General features: G+C 40.8%; 1 protein-coding gene across 1 annotated transcript; it reads left to right on the forward strand.

Annotated features, from left to right (window-relative positions):
- Nucleotides 1-1,528: 1,528 nt before the first annotated feature.
- On the forward strand, nucleotides 1,529-14,466 carry slc34a1b (solute carrier family 34 member 1b). The gene is made up of 13 exons (XM_034093199.1): nucleotides 1,529-1,572; nucleotides 2,874-2,947; nucleotides 3,051-3,233; nucleotides 4,533-4,679; nucleotides 4,927-5,070; nucleotides 6,303-6,414; nucleotides 6,921-7,116; nucleotides 7,956-8,051; nucleotides 8,253-8,319; nucleotides 8,445-8,612; nucleotides 8,710-8,826; nucleotides 10,919-11,043; nucleotides 11,881-14,466. Exons 2-13 carry the CDS (start codon nucleotides 2,887-2,889, stop codon nucleotides 12,487-12,489), a joined length of 2,025 nt encoding a protein of 674 aa, XP_033949090.1. The 5' UTR covers nucleotides 1,529-1,572; nucleotides 2,874-2,886; the 3' UTR covers nucleotides 12,490-14,466.
- Nucleotides 14,467-18,516: the final 4,050 nt, after the last annotated feature.

Below are 18,516 nucleotides of genomic sequence, written 5' to 3' on the forward strand. Positions count from 1 at the left end.
ATATGCTGCTTCAGTTAAGGGTTGAGTTGCCAAAATGGGATGTTCCTTGTTGAGCTAAAAATGTCATTATACCTTTTGTCAAATTGATAACAGTATCCAATCCACTTTATTTATTTCTATATGCCATAGACGGTGTAAATACAATTCAATTGTGATAATGAAGGGCATGAATTATTGCTACAGTTACATCATGTTACAAAGCCAAGACATTACTAATAATAACAGTGGTCAAAAATAATCTTCAAGTTCAGACATGTACAGCATGTGGATGTCCACCTGCAATAGCTGTGAATAATGAGTTGGCAGATTACCTTTATTTCAAAGAAAGATTGCAATCCAACGTAAAGCATCACATGTATCCCTCAGTGTAACGTTATGCAATATGATCACAAACCGAAGAGAGAGGACCCACAGTGTGCACCTGCAGGTTCCAGCTCATTGAGTGGCAGGTAGTTGTACGATGACTCGGTGACCTCTTTAACTCCAGGCTGAGCAGCAACATCCCAGGGGCTTGCACATCTGGAGAGGGAATTAGCAGCATCACAGGGAGTGAGGGGGGGCTTACCCAAAATATCTGGAGTCGTGCCAGAGATGTATCCATGTGTGTATAAGTGATAACATGTTCCATATGTGAACGAGTGTCTCTGCGTCGCTTTTCGCTGCTCAAAGCGGCACCACATCTGAAGGATTTATCCCTTCGCCCATTGACCGCAGCCTCGGCTCGAGTCCAGCTGCCGGCAACACTACAGAGCTGTTATCTCTCCCTGGCACCCAGCAGTTTACAAAGTAACAACTCTAGTCTAGTTGGTCATTCATGTTCTGCTGCCCTGAGTTCATGGATGCAAGTCTGAGGTCAGCAGATTCGGGTGAGAGCACTGCTGATGTGACAGAATCCACTAATTGTTAACAATTACCCTGTTATTCAGGCCATCACGGCCTTCTCCCACGGTGAGGAGGACATTGTCTGTGAGTAGTGGGGTGTGTCAGTAAATGTGTGTACGTGTGTGTTAAGGAGGATCTCAGAATCATCATGGTGCCTAAGCATCTGAACATTCTGCAAAGGTCACGCACTGTACATCGCGCATGTTTGCCATACTTCCACTGGCCTATCTCATGCAAGGAATGATCATTTAATACCTTGGCTTTAACTTGTTCAAACACCACAGTGTGAGCGGACTACAGAGACACTGTACTTTTCTTCCCACATTCACCACTAGGTGTCAGATTTCCCCTACTTTCTACACAGGAATACAGAAGAACCTCAAGCGACATGCATCATTAATCCTACAAAACAGTCCTCTTCATCTTGGATACTTTATCCAGCCCCAAATCAGGTGAACAATAGATGGTTGAACACACATCATTCATCACCTAATATACAATGTGTTTTCCAAACGCATGCATCGTTAGTTTAAGGCTTTGTGTTATTGATTAACAATAAGGGCTCTGGTGAGGGAGCAAGTTAAGGGGTGAGGTGTTAACTGGTGGCTTATTTAAAGAGGTTTTACTCTTCAGGTCGATACTTCCCTTCTCAGGGGGTCAAACACAACACCTAGCACGGTTTCAGACAAGGTAAGGTACCAACTTCATATGTCAAAATAATCTTTTGATGAGTAAAATCATTTTGAATCAATACTGCTCTAAAGCTTTCTATATTATTTGAAACAAATGGTTTTTTAATTGAAAATCTGTGGACATTTTTCTCCAGCTAGGGCATCAAGAGCGCACACATCCGGCAAGCTCACAACTGTTACTAAATGTTTGATTAATCCTTTATTTTTACCCCCGCTTCATTTAGAACTAAAGAAGAAACATTTTGGCAAAACATGAAAAGCATAGACATATAACTGTGAGTCACAGTGACTTGAAGGCAAAAAGTACAACACCAGGGAAACTGAGAGAGGAGACAAAGGCAGAGTGGATTCAAGCCTTCACTCCACAGAATCACCAAAGTGCATTCAGGGAGGATTGAGCTGCAATCTATGGAACTTGTCTCACATACTCCCACATAGACGTGCTAACTTGTTCACATCAGAATCAGCAGGAGGATGCCACACAGAACAAGAAAGATGTAGCGACGGTAATTACTGTAATTTCCACTGCTGTAATTACTCAACTCACTTCCATCCTCTTTGCTTTACAGGGACACATTAGATTGATATTCAGACAACTTTAGTACTCCCTCCTCCGCTGGAGTCCCTATGGCAAAGTGGCTGAAATGAAAGGGGAAAACAGTTCTCTGTGCACCGAGAGCTTGGTTATCTTTGAGTTGCTGCTCCATACAGAGGAGAGTCTCGTTAGCGCTGACTTGCAGCTGCAGAAAACGAAGGGAAGATAAGCAACATGGATACAGATGTGACCGTATTGATTCTGACGAGGTGTTTGTTGAGCGACGATTCAAGATTCAAGGCTTTTATTGTCCTTCGTACATAGCGATAGTCATGCCGATGGAAATCTTAGGTCACAGGCTCCTCCAACAGTAAACACAATAAAACAGATAACATAGTAAAAACAATAAAAGAGAATAGAAGTAGTAGTCTATATACAAGTGATACATAATGTGTAAGTTGCAAACAGGTGAATGTTATGGATGTTCTTAGTTCAGGTGTTTAATAGTCTATAGCGCCTCTCGGTGTGTGCAGTTTAAGTGTGATTTGATCTCAAAACCAATTACACACACTGTGGGCCGCCTTTGTTTTAATTGCTTGTTTGTGGACTACAGTAGCAAAGGGAGAGACTCACAGCCTTGAGACATATTGGTCTCCTTTGGCCTATGTTTCCTGCTGCAGGCTGTTAAACACATAGACTCTCTATGTGTTCCCTTAACAACCATTTCATGCTGTGATTTTAATTGCTTCCATATTTCTACACAGCATTCAATGCACCATGTCATCTCGATCTATAACAATGGCGTCCTCTGGTCGGAAACAAGCGATCAACTGCCATGGTAACTTATTAGTTTCAATTCCCAGCATTCTGTTTTTTGATGACTTTGAAATGCAAAGCTGATCTTCCCCACCTGAGTGCATCCTCTTGTTATTCATTATCAGGCTTGATGATACAAGGGACTCAGCTCTCCTCACAGCCCAAACTCCCGCAGGAGGAGGACAGGGAGTCTGGCATCGGGTCCGCTCTTGACCTGAGCAGCAGCTTTGAGATCCACAACCAACATACCAAACACCAAACCAGCTGTGTTTCACCCAGGGAGGAGGATAGACTTGATATAGAGAAAGGTACAAGAGCAGCATGAAAGGAAGAATCATTTCCTGGCACGGCAGCAGGTCTGATGTCTTTGAAAAGGAAAATAACAACAGCAGAATCCAAACCACATGCTCATTAGATATAAGGACATGCTCAAAATACACACACAGGGCCAATGGGATCACAGTCCGGGCAACAAGACACAGTCCTGATGTCCCTCAGCAGCATTTTGCTGGGTAATGTAGTTCTTCAGACGACTTTGATCTCTTTAGCTACGTGAAATGTCTTACTAATGCGATCTCTCTTATACAGAACAATGTCATCAGGTAAATTAAGCTATACTTAGTAGTGTCAAGTTACTAAGTAGATTTACTCAAGTACTGTACATAAGTACCATTTTGTACTTTACTTGAGTATTTTAATATTTTGCTACTTCGTACTTCTACTCCACTACATTTATGTAATACCTTTAGTTACTTTGGATTTTTGATGTGAAATATAATCAACAGTTAATTAAGACTTTAGTTACACCCCGAGTAACATTCACAAGCCACCCTGCAGTAAACTAATTTGAACTAGCTGCACCTTTACCAGCTTTGATAAAGACATAATGCATCAATAATTATAAGAAAAACATACTAAAATGTGCCAATCTGCATAATGGGTACTTTTACTTTTGGTATTTTAAGTTTATTTGATGCCAACACTTTTATACTTTTACTTGATTAACATTTTGAATGCAGGACTTGTACTTGTAACAGAGTATTTATACACTCTGATACTTGATCTGAGTACTTCTCCCACTTCTGTCTATACTTAATCATAGGATAAGGCTGGAGTCGTTCTTTGATCTTACTGTTAACAAAGTCTGCAAAAGACCAAAACCATGAGTGCTCTTGGTAGCTGGTGTGGTGTGTAGCATGTGGGAATGACTCAAAGTACACTAAAGTGTGTTCTTCCTAACGAAGGCGACACGTCATTGCAACCTTTTCCCTCTTTAATGTGTGTGTAACCTCCCACCATTTCAGTCAGTCTTGTTTATCTTGCCTCATAAGACCATTACACGTTGGGGTTATGACCTGTCTGTTTCCAATGAGCGCGGTCTCTGAGGTCCTATTTGGGTTAAGTGTCTGAAGTGAACAATGTCAGAATGCAGGAGCTGCCTCTGTGCTTCTAAATCACTTCTGTAGGAAAGCTCGGAGAGAGATTAAAGAAATGGAAATGCTTCAAATGACCGGAAAACATATCTGTGATATATTTTGATAACTTCCCGTTGGTTAGACATGCAGGCTTAACCATCTCCTTGTTTTTATTGTTGTGGTTTTAAACAGAAAGCTCTTCACAGACCACAGCAGTGACTTCCAACAAGATCCCACAGCTCCTCATCAATCTATCCAAGACCCCTCTCCTCCTCATCCTCCTCTTCCTCTTTGTTTGCTCCTTGGACACTCTGAGCTCTGCCTTCCAGTTAGCAGGGGGTAAGTACCATGACCCTCAGTAGCCTCTCATTGGGTTTAAAGTGACTCCCCCGGCTGATGTCTGCCAAATAAGTGAGTCACTGAGCTGTTGGTCCTGCTGTATAATTTACTGCAGAGCTGCAACTGGTGACCTTTTAGGATTTGCAGAAACAAGCAGTTAGAATGTTATTTAACATTGCTCTTGGCTAACATGTCATGTCCGAGAACAGCATTTCTGTATCTCTATGTGTTTCGCATATTTAAACAGGTAAAGTTGCAGGGGACATTTTCCAGGACAATGCCGTGCTGTCCAACCCCGTGGCAGGGCTGGTGGTGGGGATCCTGGTCACTGTGCTCGTCCAGAGTTCATCCACCTCCACCTCCATTGTCGTCAGTCTGGTGGCCTCGGGATGTGAGTAGGAGCATAACATTGCAGAGAGAACTAATACCACACTGGGAAAATGTTCTCCTAGAAATCCTCCATTTAAAACCTTACTTAAAGGTCCCCTATTATACCCTTTTTCATCAATATATTATAGGTCTCGGATATATACAAAACATGTCTCTGAAGTGGTTGGCTCGAAATACTAAACATATCATATCTTGCAGCATTACCCATAATCCCCTCTGTTTCAGCCCTGTTTCAAAAGTGCTGATTCTGTGTCTGTTACTTTAGATGAAAATAAGGAGCCACTCCCCACGCCCCTCTGAGAGATATCTGGTTAAAAAGAACACAATGGTGCTCTCGGAGGAGATTCAGGTGATAAACTGGGCGGCAGTTACCTTGGTTGGTGATTGGCTAATGGCTACACGAGCCAAAAAAACGTTATGACATCATAAAGTGGCCAAAATCTGATCAGCTCATTTTCAGATAGATTTTTAAAACGAATAATAGAAAATGTCTTCATCGATAACCTTACAAAAGACATTAAAAAAAAGTGCTCTCTGCTAAAATATATATTTTGTGTTTGATTATTAGGACACACTGACTGCTCTGACATTTTAGATTGTAGTAGGTGACAGTAGTACTGTGATAACCATTTGCGAAAAACATCTGGGAATTAATGTAATCTAGTAGATTGGAATGAGATCCAAGGGATAATGAAATCAACATATTTCACACCCTTTAATCCCCCCCCACCTTCTCATTAAGTCTAGTTTATCTTGAGTCAAAAACAGTGACATGGTGAGGTGACAGCCTGTCTTTATCTAATGAGTGCAGGCTATAAGGTCTTATTGTTGTTAACAGAGAATGATATCAGTATGCATGAGCTGCCTTTCAAATCCCTTCTGTGAAAGAACTCAGAGAATATAGGTAATTATCAAAGAGATGCAAACGCATGGAATTGTGTGTGTGTGTGTGTGTGTGTGTGTGTGTGTGTGTGTGTGTGTGTGTGTGTGTGTGCATGCTGTTGTAGCTCATCATCATTAAAGGTATTCTCAACAATGAACCCCCGTCAGAGTGGGTTAAGCTGCCTCCACTCCCCCTCAAATTACTTTCATGACCTCATGTGCCATTCTGAATGACGGGAAGCCACTGTTGATGTGACACACTATCATTCATAATGATGCCATACACTTATCCGTCATAAATGTTATATTGTTCGAGTGAAATGTGTCGTTCTTCGTGGTTTCACCCCACAGTGCTTGAGGTGAGGTCTGCTGTTCCAATCATCATGGGGTCCAACATTGGGACCTCAGTCACGAACACCCTGGTGGCCATGATGCAAGCAGCAGAGAGGAATGAGTTTAAACGGTGAGTGGACAAAGGTGGCGCGGCACAGCATGAGTGCAGGAGAAGCTGAAGAGCAGGGAATAAGAAATTGAAATGGAAAAGTGAAGAGCATAAGTAGGGAGATGGAGGAAGATTGATACAAGTGTTGCAAGTGCAGAGGAGGGTTAAGAGAAAGCATTCGCAGCTGCCTGCTGCCTCTTTGCTTCAGCCTCCGTTTAAGTATAATTTATTAGAGTGACAATAATGGCACCAACACACATTGACTCCGCCAGTATCTTTTTGGCATGAAAATATACGGCACTGCACAGATGGCATGTATTTTAATCTGTGTCTGGTAAAAAATAAATATAATTGATTAAACATTCATAATTTACTAACTCAAAGTCAAAACTAAACTGCACATTACATCATCCACATATACAAAACTTGACCCATGAAAAGCAGATTACCAAGCAATCATTTTGAGTGGTCGATCATGTTAATGGCTGACCTTAGTTAACACAGACAATGACTGTGACCCACTGCAGTGCCTTTGCCGGAGCAACGATCCACGACTGCTTCAACTGGCTGTCGGTGCTGGTCCTGCTGCCGCTGGAGGTGGCGAGCGGCTTCATCACCAAGCTGTCTCTCCTGCTGGTCTCCAGCTTCAAGCTGCATCCCGGAGAGGAAGCACCTGAGCTGCTCAAAGTTATCACTGAGCCAGTCACCAAGCTCATCATACAGGTAACTATCAGCCAGTCAGCTTTTGTGATTAACCATTTGTTAAACCCCTCCCCTAAACAGCTAATCTTAGTTTAGTTGACCTAGTCATGGCAGGTCTTCAGTCTTTGGATTTCCGCAGTGAGAGTGATATTTGAAGATTTTGGATAATAGAGTATTTTTCAAAACCAAAGACACAATTCATAAGTGTAAGGAATGTTCTAAACCCTTACTTTGCGCTAATGCGTGGTGCAATCATTAACATGCCTAGCTGGCTAGCTTACTGCCTAAAGTAGTCGACCTATCAGAGGGCTTATCGGGTCAATGAGCACATCATTACATTAGTATGTGGGTTACAGGTTATGTCATAAATAAAAGTCACATTCACTGTGTAGTATTCCCCCAAGCCGATCCCGGATGCTGCAGAGTTTGGGCGATAGGTAACCTGCTCTTTGGGGAACTTGTTGCAATGTTGCGTTGAGATCTATTCATACTGTTGTACTATTTAAAGTCTGTTTGAAACACTTCTTGTTTGCAAATTCTTTATTTGCCAGCGAGAAATCAGAGGCTTCCTTTGTCTTACATCAAGAAACCATTCTTTCAACATTTCTACGGATTCAGTGACTCTGACGCTGTTTTTATTGTTATTATGTTCTGCGTGATGCTGGAAACGTTTAATGGACATCTCAGAAGTAACTATGGCGGGCGAAGTTTAACAAACAGTGCCTTCGACAGCTGTGATGGGAACTAGATTTAAGGTGTCTCCTTGAAGGACTGAAGGATTGGTGGGTGAATAATACATGTTGCTTTCCTTTGACTCACAGAATTTAAAAGATGGAAAATATTTCTCCTTTCTCCCTCAGCTAGACAAGTGTGTGATCACGGGAATCGCCATGGGAAATGAGGACATGAGGAACAGGAGCCTGGTGAAAGAATGGTGCCAGACTGACCTGGTTATGGTAATGGCCCCGTCTCCACTGCTGTCCCCTGCACATGCAGACACAATGTGTCACACAGTGGCGCCACATATACATTGACACTGCTGCCAGTGAAAACTGCATTGCTAATTTGTGTTTTCATCACAGATGCTCTTTCTTTCTTTCTTTCTTTCTTTCTTTCTTTCTTTCTTTCTTTCTTTCTTTCTTTCTTTCTTTCTACAGTCCACTGGCAATGTGAGCACTGCAAACTGTGGCTCCAGGCATGACTTATCTCAATCACCACTGAAATGTGAGTTCTCTCATTATTGTAATGTTTTTATAGTAAGCATTTCCCTTTCAGTGCTTCCCTGCTAAGAAGGCAATAAAACTGTGTGTAATAATCTATTGATGTTTGTTGGACCTGTCCTCCTGCAGGTAAGCATCTGTTTGTGTCCACGGGGCTGTCAGACCTCACCGTGGGTCTGATCCTCCTCGCAGGCTCTCTGGCGGTCCTCTGCACCTGTCTGCTGCTGCTGGTCAAACTGCTCAACTCTCTTCTTAAAGGCCAGGTCGCAAAGGTCATCCACAAAGTCATCAACACAGGTGGGCATGCTTTTGACATGAGAGAGGTGGTGGAGAAGACTAATATTGATGTGTTTATCGTGGGTAATTGCCATCCCTCCGTTCTCTATCTCAACAGACCTGCCATATCCGTGTGGGTGGCTGTCAGGATACATGGCCATGTTTGTGGGCGCAGGGATAACGTTTGTGGTCCAGAGTAGCTCTGTCTTCACTTCAGCCTTGACTCCTCTAATAGGTGGGTGAAATAAGCTTTTGCACCACCAATGAAAGCCTCAGAGTTGTTTGTTTATACTATATTATGTGAACATATCATTACAAAATAAAAGGTTATTGTGAAAATAAGTAGAGCATAGAAAAAACTATGTGTGTGGGTTAATATAGCAATTATTGGCCGTCCATTTGAAATGGATTAAATGAGCTGTGAACCATGAATATATATGTTCCCTCAAAGTAAATAATATTAAATATATATTAGAAATGTGTAAAAAAAAACACTATGAGGTATTCGATATAGCCATACTTACAGAATGTTATAGTATTTTCTGTTATTTTCCTGTATTAGACATATCAAACTTATGATGACATCAATCAATACAATGCTTTAATTGTAAGCAGATGTTGCTTTGAAGGATGATGAATAAATAGATGCAATGAGTATTATGAATTATAATCCATTTAATTGTAGCATCCTGACGGGTAATTGTTGGTTCTTCGTCAGCATATGCAAAATCTAAATTAGTAACTTTATGATTCTCATATCATTGTATTGATTTTTCTTATTCTTTATACACTTCAATCTTTCATTTACATGTTCTTTGTATATAGCATAGTTAAACAATGGTAATGTGACTAATGCCAGCGGGACACATTATGCATATGTGCCTCCTGTGCATAGGATTAAAGGATATTGCTCTGTAGACCATAGGATTACAAAACACATTATATATACCATCCATAGAAAGTACTTTTCCTGTAGGCTTGGATAAACTGGGCTTTAAAGTCCAGGGCCGATCCCAGCATCTACCTAGTTTGAAGGTTCTTCTTCAAGTTGTGTCTCATTTGTTACAGAAAGTCTCTTGTTAATCATCTTATTAAAATGGATCCTAACTGTCCGAGTTTCAGATCCTATTCTCCGTTCGGCACTGTGCAAAAAAGACTCTCAATGATGATACTGTCCTGGACTCTGCTTCTAGTATTAGTTGATAGTAATTTAGTTTGATGGATTGAGGTTAAATGACTTAATATTTAACAAAAATATCAAGTGAATTCTTTGTTTTAATGTTGTTGTGCCAGAGAGATAACGACCGGCCATAACAGCATGTACCTTTACTCTCAATCAAACCAGGAAGAAACCCCACTGTAATCTCGCAGCTCGTAAACTGGGCTGCTGTTTGCCAGGCCACTGCTTTTTACACAAAGTTATAAATTCAAACACCACAACCTCTGAACAGACATTTACTGCTGCAGTAATACATTGTTAACTGTACATTGAGTGAGGATTTACCCGATTGTTCTTGTACTTATTTGCTAACTAAAATGAGTGTCATCTCATACGGTCAAGAGAATATCTTAAGATTTCTTGTTAGCTTATAGCTAATGTTTCAGCTGGGGCCAAATAAGGACATAAACCTGTTTATTTCCACTGAAATAAGTCCTGTGCAGTTTGGAAGAACATATTGCACAACTGTCAGTGTATGCCGCTGGCTAAATGAAGCATGTCAAATCAGTGATGTCTGAGTCATCGGCCTGCTGCTACTCAGTGATAAATGTAAGATGGGAATCATGTCTCATTTTAAACAGGAGTAATTGAGAAGCTTTAAATAACTAAAAGGCAAAAGACTATATTTATGGATGTCATCCAACCTTCAGATATATTTAATTAGGTAATTCTGTTTATTTGACTTTGTTTATTTAAATATAGCTTTCCCTGCACTCCAACTCTGGGGCTTACCATCCCCTAGTATCATGCATTGAAAACAAACTCAAAAAACGCTTCAGAGCACCTAGGGTAAAAGAAAATATCACTTAAACTTTCATTCCGACTGCAATATCCAACTTCAACAAGGCAAAATAGACACTTTATTGCAGCTTTGCACACCTGCTGGTATTTATTTATGGAGTTGTTTGTGTTCAAATGGCCTATTTGTAAGGGAGTCCTTCAAGGTTGTATGTTTTATTTTGTTTTGTGAGACCCTAACATAAGCCATTGTTCTAACATCAGGTGATAGACAGTAACGTTTATTTAAGTTGTATATATTATGAGCTTTTCATCTTAATTGAAAGTCCCTTTTTCCTCTGACACAGCGTTCTTCTGTCGTCTCCCTCAGGTATCGGTGTGATCAGCCTCGAGCGGGCCTATCCCCTCACCCTCGGGTCCAACATCGGCACCACGGCCACCGCTCTGCTGGCAGCTCTGGCCAGTCCTGGGAACAAGCTAGCAGCTGCCATACAGGTAAGCCAGTGTACTACCTAGCAGGAGCCTCCTGTGCCGAAAAAACAAAGAGGAAGTGCCTAAAATGAATATCCTAAAATGTCCTCTTGAGACTGGGTTAAGAATGTAGTCCATCTCCATTGGCTCCCATGATAAAATGCCCAACAGCAAAAAAGTACAATTCTAAAGTGCAGTAGTTTTAAAGTGTAGTACGGTAGGTCTCTACTGCTAACTCTACAAGGGATATATCTCCTTGGTTTAAATCAAATCAAGGCTTGAAGTTACTTATATTTAAGAGCATGAGAGCTTTGACATATTGGTGCTGTCACAGGTTGTGAGTCGACAAATCTCTAAAGACTATCCACCTCTTTGCCCATTTTTTGTTGTTGTTGTCAGGCGAAGTCAACCCTTCCACTTTGAGCTTCAGTACGGCTTTTCATAAACCTATGGGGTACATCACAAAGATTGTGGCAATATTTTATACAGTCAATGGATAAAACAGGTATTTTGAAAACTGCAACAGAATATATTTTCCCCCTACCCAGACAAAACCATTGGTGTTACAGATAATAATCTACAGATGGTACATTATAATAATACTGGTCTCTATATTTATGAACATGATTTCTGCACAAATAAGCTGAAAGCAGCTAAATGTGCTTCAGGGAAAACAATTGTTGGTAAATCCTCTAAAGACTAAACTGCCAACACTAAAACCATCTTTTATCTGGACCCTGAGTCTGTAATAAAGTTTTCATTCAAGCATTCATCTGGTATCATTGGATTATGTCTTTGGAATGAATGTTGGCATCTTCAGCCCTCACATACTGCATCTATTTGCATTGTCTTTGCATGTAGATCGCTCTGTGTCACCTCTTCTTCAACGTCTTTGGCATAATGCTGTGGTATCCTCTCCCCTTCACGCGCCTGCCCATAAGGATGGCGCGTGTCCTTGGTGAGCGCACTGCCAAGTACCGCTGGTTTGCAGTCCTGTACCTCCTCCTGTGCTTCGTGCTCCTGCCCTCGCTGGTTCTGGGCCTCTCGCTGGCAGGCTGGCGAGTGATGGCCGGCGTTGGGGCTCCGTTCCTGTGTTTGACCATCTTCATCTCCATGATTAATGTGATGCAGGCCCGTACTCCTCGCCACCTGCCCACTAAGCTGCAGAGCTGGGACTTCCTGCCCCAGTGGATGCACTCTCTCAAACCCCTCGATCGCCTCATCACCAAGGCAACTGCCTGTCGTTGCGAGGAGGGACAGGGAGAAGAAGAAGAAGAAGAAGAAGAAGAAGAAGAAGAGGAGCATATATCAACACCGAAGACCTCTGTCAACACACAGGAAGAGTCGGCCCGGAGGAAGGCACAACTGGCGTATGACAACCCAGTCCTGGACTACCTGGACGAGAGCAGACCAGGTGTGAAGGGGTTCAAATTGAAAGGGTTGGAGAGGTGCAACAGCACTCCACTGTAGTCAAACCAACAATATTTACTTAGATCTGTATTTTGACAATATCGTCAGACGAGAAAACATATTTTAAAATGCCTTGGAATAAAAGCCAGTTCTTGTTAATAATTGATCATTAGAATAGCCAGGCTACATTACATGAGTAGTATGAGATTTTCACCTATGCTTGATTTTCTTCCAACTGAGTAAGCACCATCTACAATGAACTTTGAAACTCATTTAATGATGAACTACACTAACACAGCATGCAATGTAGTGTGATTCTATCATTGAGCTTTTGACCACTATGGAGAATTGCTTTTTACGAGTGGATCCCCATTGGTTGTGCACATTGCTAAAATACGACGAACATCCATAAACAATGGCAATTGCAAAGAATAGTTATTAATACCACACAGTCTTTGAGTAATACCTAATTAAGGATAACTACATGACTTAATGTGTCTGGGCTATAGACACAACATTTGATTCCAAAACATCCAGAGGTGTGGCAGTGGGTTCAGAGTAGGTGTTCAGTACAAACCCACTGCAGTGAGCATGTGGTTGTGTCCCTGGGCAAGACACTTCACCCCAAGTTGTTCCTGTGGGCATTGTCCACAGTACTGAATGTAAGTAAGTCGCTTTGGATAAAAGCGTCTAACAAGTATCATGTAACGTAGTCCACAGGGGCAGCTCTCATACGCCAACCAGTTCAGAAAGCACTTTTCAGTGTCTCATTCTGCATGAATTTCACCACATTTCCATGATCAGTCACTGCCTGAGTGAATGTCCAGTCATGTCTACAATGCATGTCAGAGTTGGTTTAACCCTAATCATTATTAACTGTTAAACTTTCCAGGGTTTCGCAGATCAGGTGTAATTTCCATCCTTTCCTGGTCATGTCTTTGTGTTAACAACAGACTGAGAGAAAAGGACACTGGCACTGTTGTTACTGGCCGTGAAACAATCATATTACAGAGGAGACAAATGTTTGCTTATTATGTTAAAAGGCCATGTCTCTTCTTATATAAGTGTAAGTGGGCAACATAATACACACAGACACTAGACAATAACTCAATAATCCTCACGTCAGAACCTGGACGTTGTCTTCAAAGGTTTGTGTGTGTGTGTGTGTGTGTGTGTGTGTGTGTGTGTGTGTGTGTGTGTGTGTGTGTGTGTGTGTGTGTGTGGCGTAGTGTTAGGTGTGTATTCGTGTTTAAGTGGGAGAGAATGCACATCCAGAAGGTGTTGTTGAATGTGTGAATATGTGCTGTTTACTCCGCTGCACTGTAACAATTTATCTTGCGTTTGAAATGTTGACTCCTTGAAGTCTGATGATTTCACCAGAGAACAAAGTCTGACTCTTTTAAGGTGACAGACTTTGAAGAGTGCGAAAAAGAATGACGAAAGCACACATCAAATAAATAACCGCTCTGTCCCTGTGTGTAAAATAGCAGCTTGGGATTCAGAGAGAGACTTCATTCATTCTTGTGTGCCTGACTTGAAAGAAGACGTGTCTCCTTTTTCTTTTACCCATTTAATGAACTTGCTAATTTCTAACAATTGTTTAAGACACATTGGTTTCAACAAAAGCAGCTTTCTCACATCACATCCCTCTGATCCTGGCTTTCGCTTTAAAGTTTGGGTTTTTAAATGACAGTCTGGAGAGTTTCATCATCCACCTGAGTCTCATGTGGACTCTGGAGGCATTTGAGAGAAGTCTGAGAAGGAATGGGAGCGAAAAAGAAGAGTCAATGACACTCACTTCTGCACCTACTTACAAAGCACACTTGTTATACAGCACCACTCTCTTCTCTGAGTGAGAGCTGATCTGAGTGCTGATTGTGTAGGATTGTGCAGAGCGAACTGCAGTTTGGATCAGCATGGTCACAGCCCTGATATGATTTGGCCTCACTTAGACATGGAGCTGGCAGGGCGTTTTCACCCCTAAATCATTATTCAGATTAAGATGTATTTTTCACTGATCCACATATATGCTCCATAAATGACCCACTTTCCTCATGTATCTTCAATTGCAAAGAATAGTCTGCGTCTGCTTCCATCTTTCCTCAAGCGATAACTGCAGGTACCATTAGATGCAAACACACACACACACACACACACACACACACACACACACACACACACACACACACACACACACACACACACACACACACACACACACACACACACACACACACACACACACACACACACACACACACACACACACACACACACACACACACACACACACACACACACACACACACACACACACACACACACACACACACACACACACACACACACACACACACACCTCATCCCTTTACAGGAGAAGTTATAGTTATATGTTTTTAAAGCTAGGCTAAATGAAATGCTTGCTGATACAATGGGCACTTGTAAATGTCTATAACTATGTATCCTGTAAATATAATGTATAATGTCCTTTATTGTTTTATGTTTCATGTGGAACCTATATGCTGCAGGTCTCCCTTGAAAAAGAGATCTATGATCTCAATGGGACCAATCTGGTTAAATAAAGGTTTAAAATGAAATGAAATAGTGTATCTGTTTTTAAAGTTAAACAAAGTCAATCCCTTCAGAAGAAATGCCGTCTTCACGACATGCTTCACGTCAGTCTGCTCTCACGCTCCATTCTTCAATAGCTAAGTTCATGAGATTTGCTGCCAAAGCATTTTGCTTCACTGCCCGGTGCTCATGCAGCAATAATCTATCAACATCCGTTTTTTGCTGTGTTAGATATTGTAGGAATATTTCTCCAAGGGATAATAATCAAAATGATGATCTAGAGACCTCATTACTGCTGAAACAACAGAAGAGTTATGTGGTAAAATGCTGTTGCCTGAAACAGTGTGTGGAGACTGAAGAGTTGATCTTATTTGCATAAAACAAGTTGTTACTGTGCTACTTTGAGCTACAATGACAAATAGCCTTCAAATAGGCTTCCTTTCAGAAGTTAAGATGGCGCTGCCACGGGTGGCTGCTTGCTAGAGTTGCTCGTAACATTGTGTCTGTATTTTGTTACTCTGGCACAACAATTTCCTTCGGGATGAATAAAGTCTTATCTTATCTTAGCCGTGTTGTTGGATGCCCAATAGCATCTAATTATGAATACTTACCAAGCCCTTATAAACCACCAGTAAAGTGAATGAAAATAGATGGCATGCTGAAAAAGCAGTTACTGACGAAAACAATAATTTACTCGACATTTGCTACCTGATACATGCACTCATTAAGATTCATGCATGTTCTACAAAAATAAGCTGTGATTGACAAGCTACCAATTTAAAAAATATTAAGTACAGCAACAGCAACAGACCTGACAAAACACAATCTCCTTATTAATAAGCCTCTTGTGAATGGCTGGCGGCTGTTGTTAAGTCAGCACTGTGTGGGCCTTTTGGGAAAACATTTCAGTCTCCATGGGGAGAACATTAATTTGTCTTTCTTTGCCTGAAATCCATCCGGCCACAGATGACGTGCAATATTTATGTAGTAGATACACATTTAGTTGATTGTGTTTGCATTTGTTTTTTTAATAACTAAGGTATGACCATGCTTAATGGTCCTTTGAGGCTGAATTCGAATGAGCACCTGTGTTTCGATGACAGATCTGCATGCCTGCATATGCTGCTGCAGGATCAGACCTCAGCATGGCAGAGAGAGTCAAGTGTATTAAAGTATGATCAAGTGTAATATGGAAAACCCCGTTGTGCTTTGAGAGGGAGCATTGGCAAAGGAGCCTCGGCCACAGCTTGTAATGTGGCTTGTTAAGCAGTAATAGAGGTTAAGACTCCAGCATTCCTCAGGGCAGTCCAGGTCTCCTCACTGCTACTACAACTCAGATAGATGATAATGTCACAGGACATAATTAACTTCCCGTTCCAATAAGTGTTAAATAGCTACATTATACTAAAAAAAGCTATTTCATTTGCATGCAGACAGAACAGTTGTGAAAGTTCCTCCGAGACAATAGGTCAGTATTCAACAGAACTAAAGATACCACAGAAAATATTAATATAGTTTCTAAAGTTTAAATTATTTAGATGGTTTGAAAAGGTGGTTTGGTACTTTGAAAAGAGTTCATAAACAACAAATGATCTGTCGCACAATGGATGTAAACACTTTTCAGAAAAACTCATCTAAATCAACCAGAAATGAGTTTTCCCTTTCTGATTATTTGGTACAGCTCCATTTATCTGTGCTGCGTTCACATAATTACCTCCTTAGCAGCGCAAACACGTTTGAGTTGGAGAGAGAGAAAGAAAGAGAGAGAGAAAGGTTTTTGGGGCAAAACAATCTCTCCCCCCGCTGGGCAAGGTGGGTGGTTGATTTAAAATATGCGAGTTAATGCTCTCCTTGTTGTTGCTGTTATTGTGTGCAGGCTGGAAGTGAAGGTCCTATTTCCATCATGTTCTGTGTTACTAAACCCCGCCTAATGCATTCGTACTTCACTTCAGTTACTTAGAAACACACAATGTGTAATTTATTCTGGTTTAAACAGGAAGTTGAGCAGCATTATTATGCTTATGGATCAATTTTTCAGCATTATTTACATGTAGCATCATGTTAATGGCTACCATTTATGAAAATGTTTTGATAAAAAGCTTTGTCACTATGCTGAAATGCATAATTTCCCCATGTGAAGGATGCAACAACAACAACTGGAATTGCGCTAACCTAGGGGTCATCTGGAATTCGGGCTGTGTGTGGAAATAATTCAAGCTCGGGTTGACAATACATCTTGCATAATGTGTTGATACATTCCTTTGATTCCAATATGGGGTTTTCAGCCATTCCTTGTGTTAACACATTGTGTACAGCATTGTGCAGATATGATACCACAATGAATCTTTTTGTATAATATGGACCCAAAACATTTAATAATGCAAAGAAAAAGAAAAAGAGTTTGTGATATAAGAAGAAGCTTTGATGTACCTCCGACTTCTAACAGATAGGCTTCTACTTGTAAAACACTGCCATGTGTTGCTCGGTCATCATGACATGCTGAAAATAAAATAAACAAAACATAAATAGCAAGACTGGAAGTAGAAAACCACATCAGACCGGCAGACAGATCTCCAGATAGCAGGAAGAAATAACAGTTTTACATCTTCTAATCTGACATCTAACTTTACGTCTGGACTTGTTTCTCTGTTCTTTTTGTCCCTGTATATTTGGCTTCCTGTCGACACATGCTGAACATCATTCCTTTATCTTTTATCTTTAGCGCTGCATGGTATTTATCATTGTATTTTTTACAATTGACAAACAAATATTTTAACAGGCTTTAATAATTAAAAGAAAAATCCATATACTTAAAAAGATGATGTAATGTGTATGTTATAATCATCATTTTGTATTCAAATGTTTGCTTGATTTAAAATGAATGATGTGTACAGAATAGCCGCATTCAACATTATATTATATTATTAGACAAACAACAATAGTCAAATCATCATCAGCATTGCAAATCCAAGATGTGCAATGAACTCAGCGACCCATTGCTCGTGAGATGGCGAGTGTTGTCTGCAAGCTAAAAAATGATTAACCCTCAAATAAGTGAGGAGCACTCAGGCCTCTGAAGAGCATATGAAATCTGTGTTTCCTGCTCACAACGCTGCGTGTAATTTGGTCAGTGTTGAAGATGACTGAGCTTTCTGGCATTTATTAAACTGAGCCAAAGCAAACAGGCTGGAATTGGTCCTTAATGAAGCAATATGTTTGAAGAGTAGTGAGCAACAATTACACAAAACAACATTAAAACAAGGTTTATTAGAAGTTTCTAAATCATATAAACTCTTCATGAACCCCTCTACTGAGAAATAGGGTTTTTAGGTTATGTGCTTTAATTGGTCTCATTTCATCCCAGTGTTGATGTAAAAATTATCCCTAATGCAATTTGGGATTAATGAGTAGAAATAAATATCAATGTGTTTTTATTTTAGGGATATTTGGTTCAGAGAGATAGGATAGTTTGTCCCAACGCCAGAGCTACTAATGATGACTTCAGAAAATGAACTG

This window comes from Pseudochaenichthys georgianus, chromosome 10 (genome assembly GCF_902827115.2).
Source record: "Pseudochaenichthys georgianus chromosome 10, fPseGeo1.2, whole genome shotgun sequence".
In the NCBI taxonomy this organism is placed as follows: domain Eukaryota; kingdom Metazoa; phylum Chordata; class Actinopteri; order Perciformes; family Channichthyidae; genus Pseudochaenichthys; species Pseudochaenichthys georgianus.

Excerpts from the sequence above, each read along its gene's own strand:
- slc34a1b (XM_034093199.1), top strand. The coding sequence starts at position 2,887 with ATGTCATCTCGATCTATAACAATGGCGTCCTCTGGTCGGAAACAAGCG. Across the intron at positions 3,234-4,532 it reads TAGACTTGATATAGAGAAAG|AAAGCTCTTCACAGACCACA; the intron begins GTACAAGAGCAG and ends GGTTTTAAACAG. Across the intron at positions 5,071-6,302 it reads CAGTCTGGTGGCCTCGGGAT|TGCTTGAGGTGAGGTCTGCT; the intron begins GTGAGTAGGAGC and ends TTCACCCCACAG.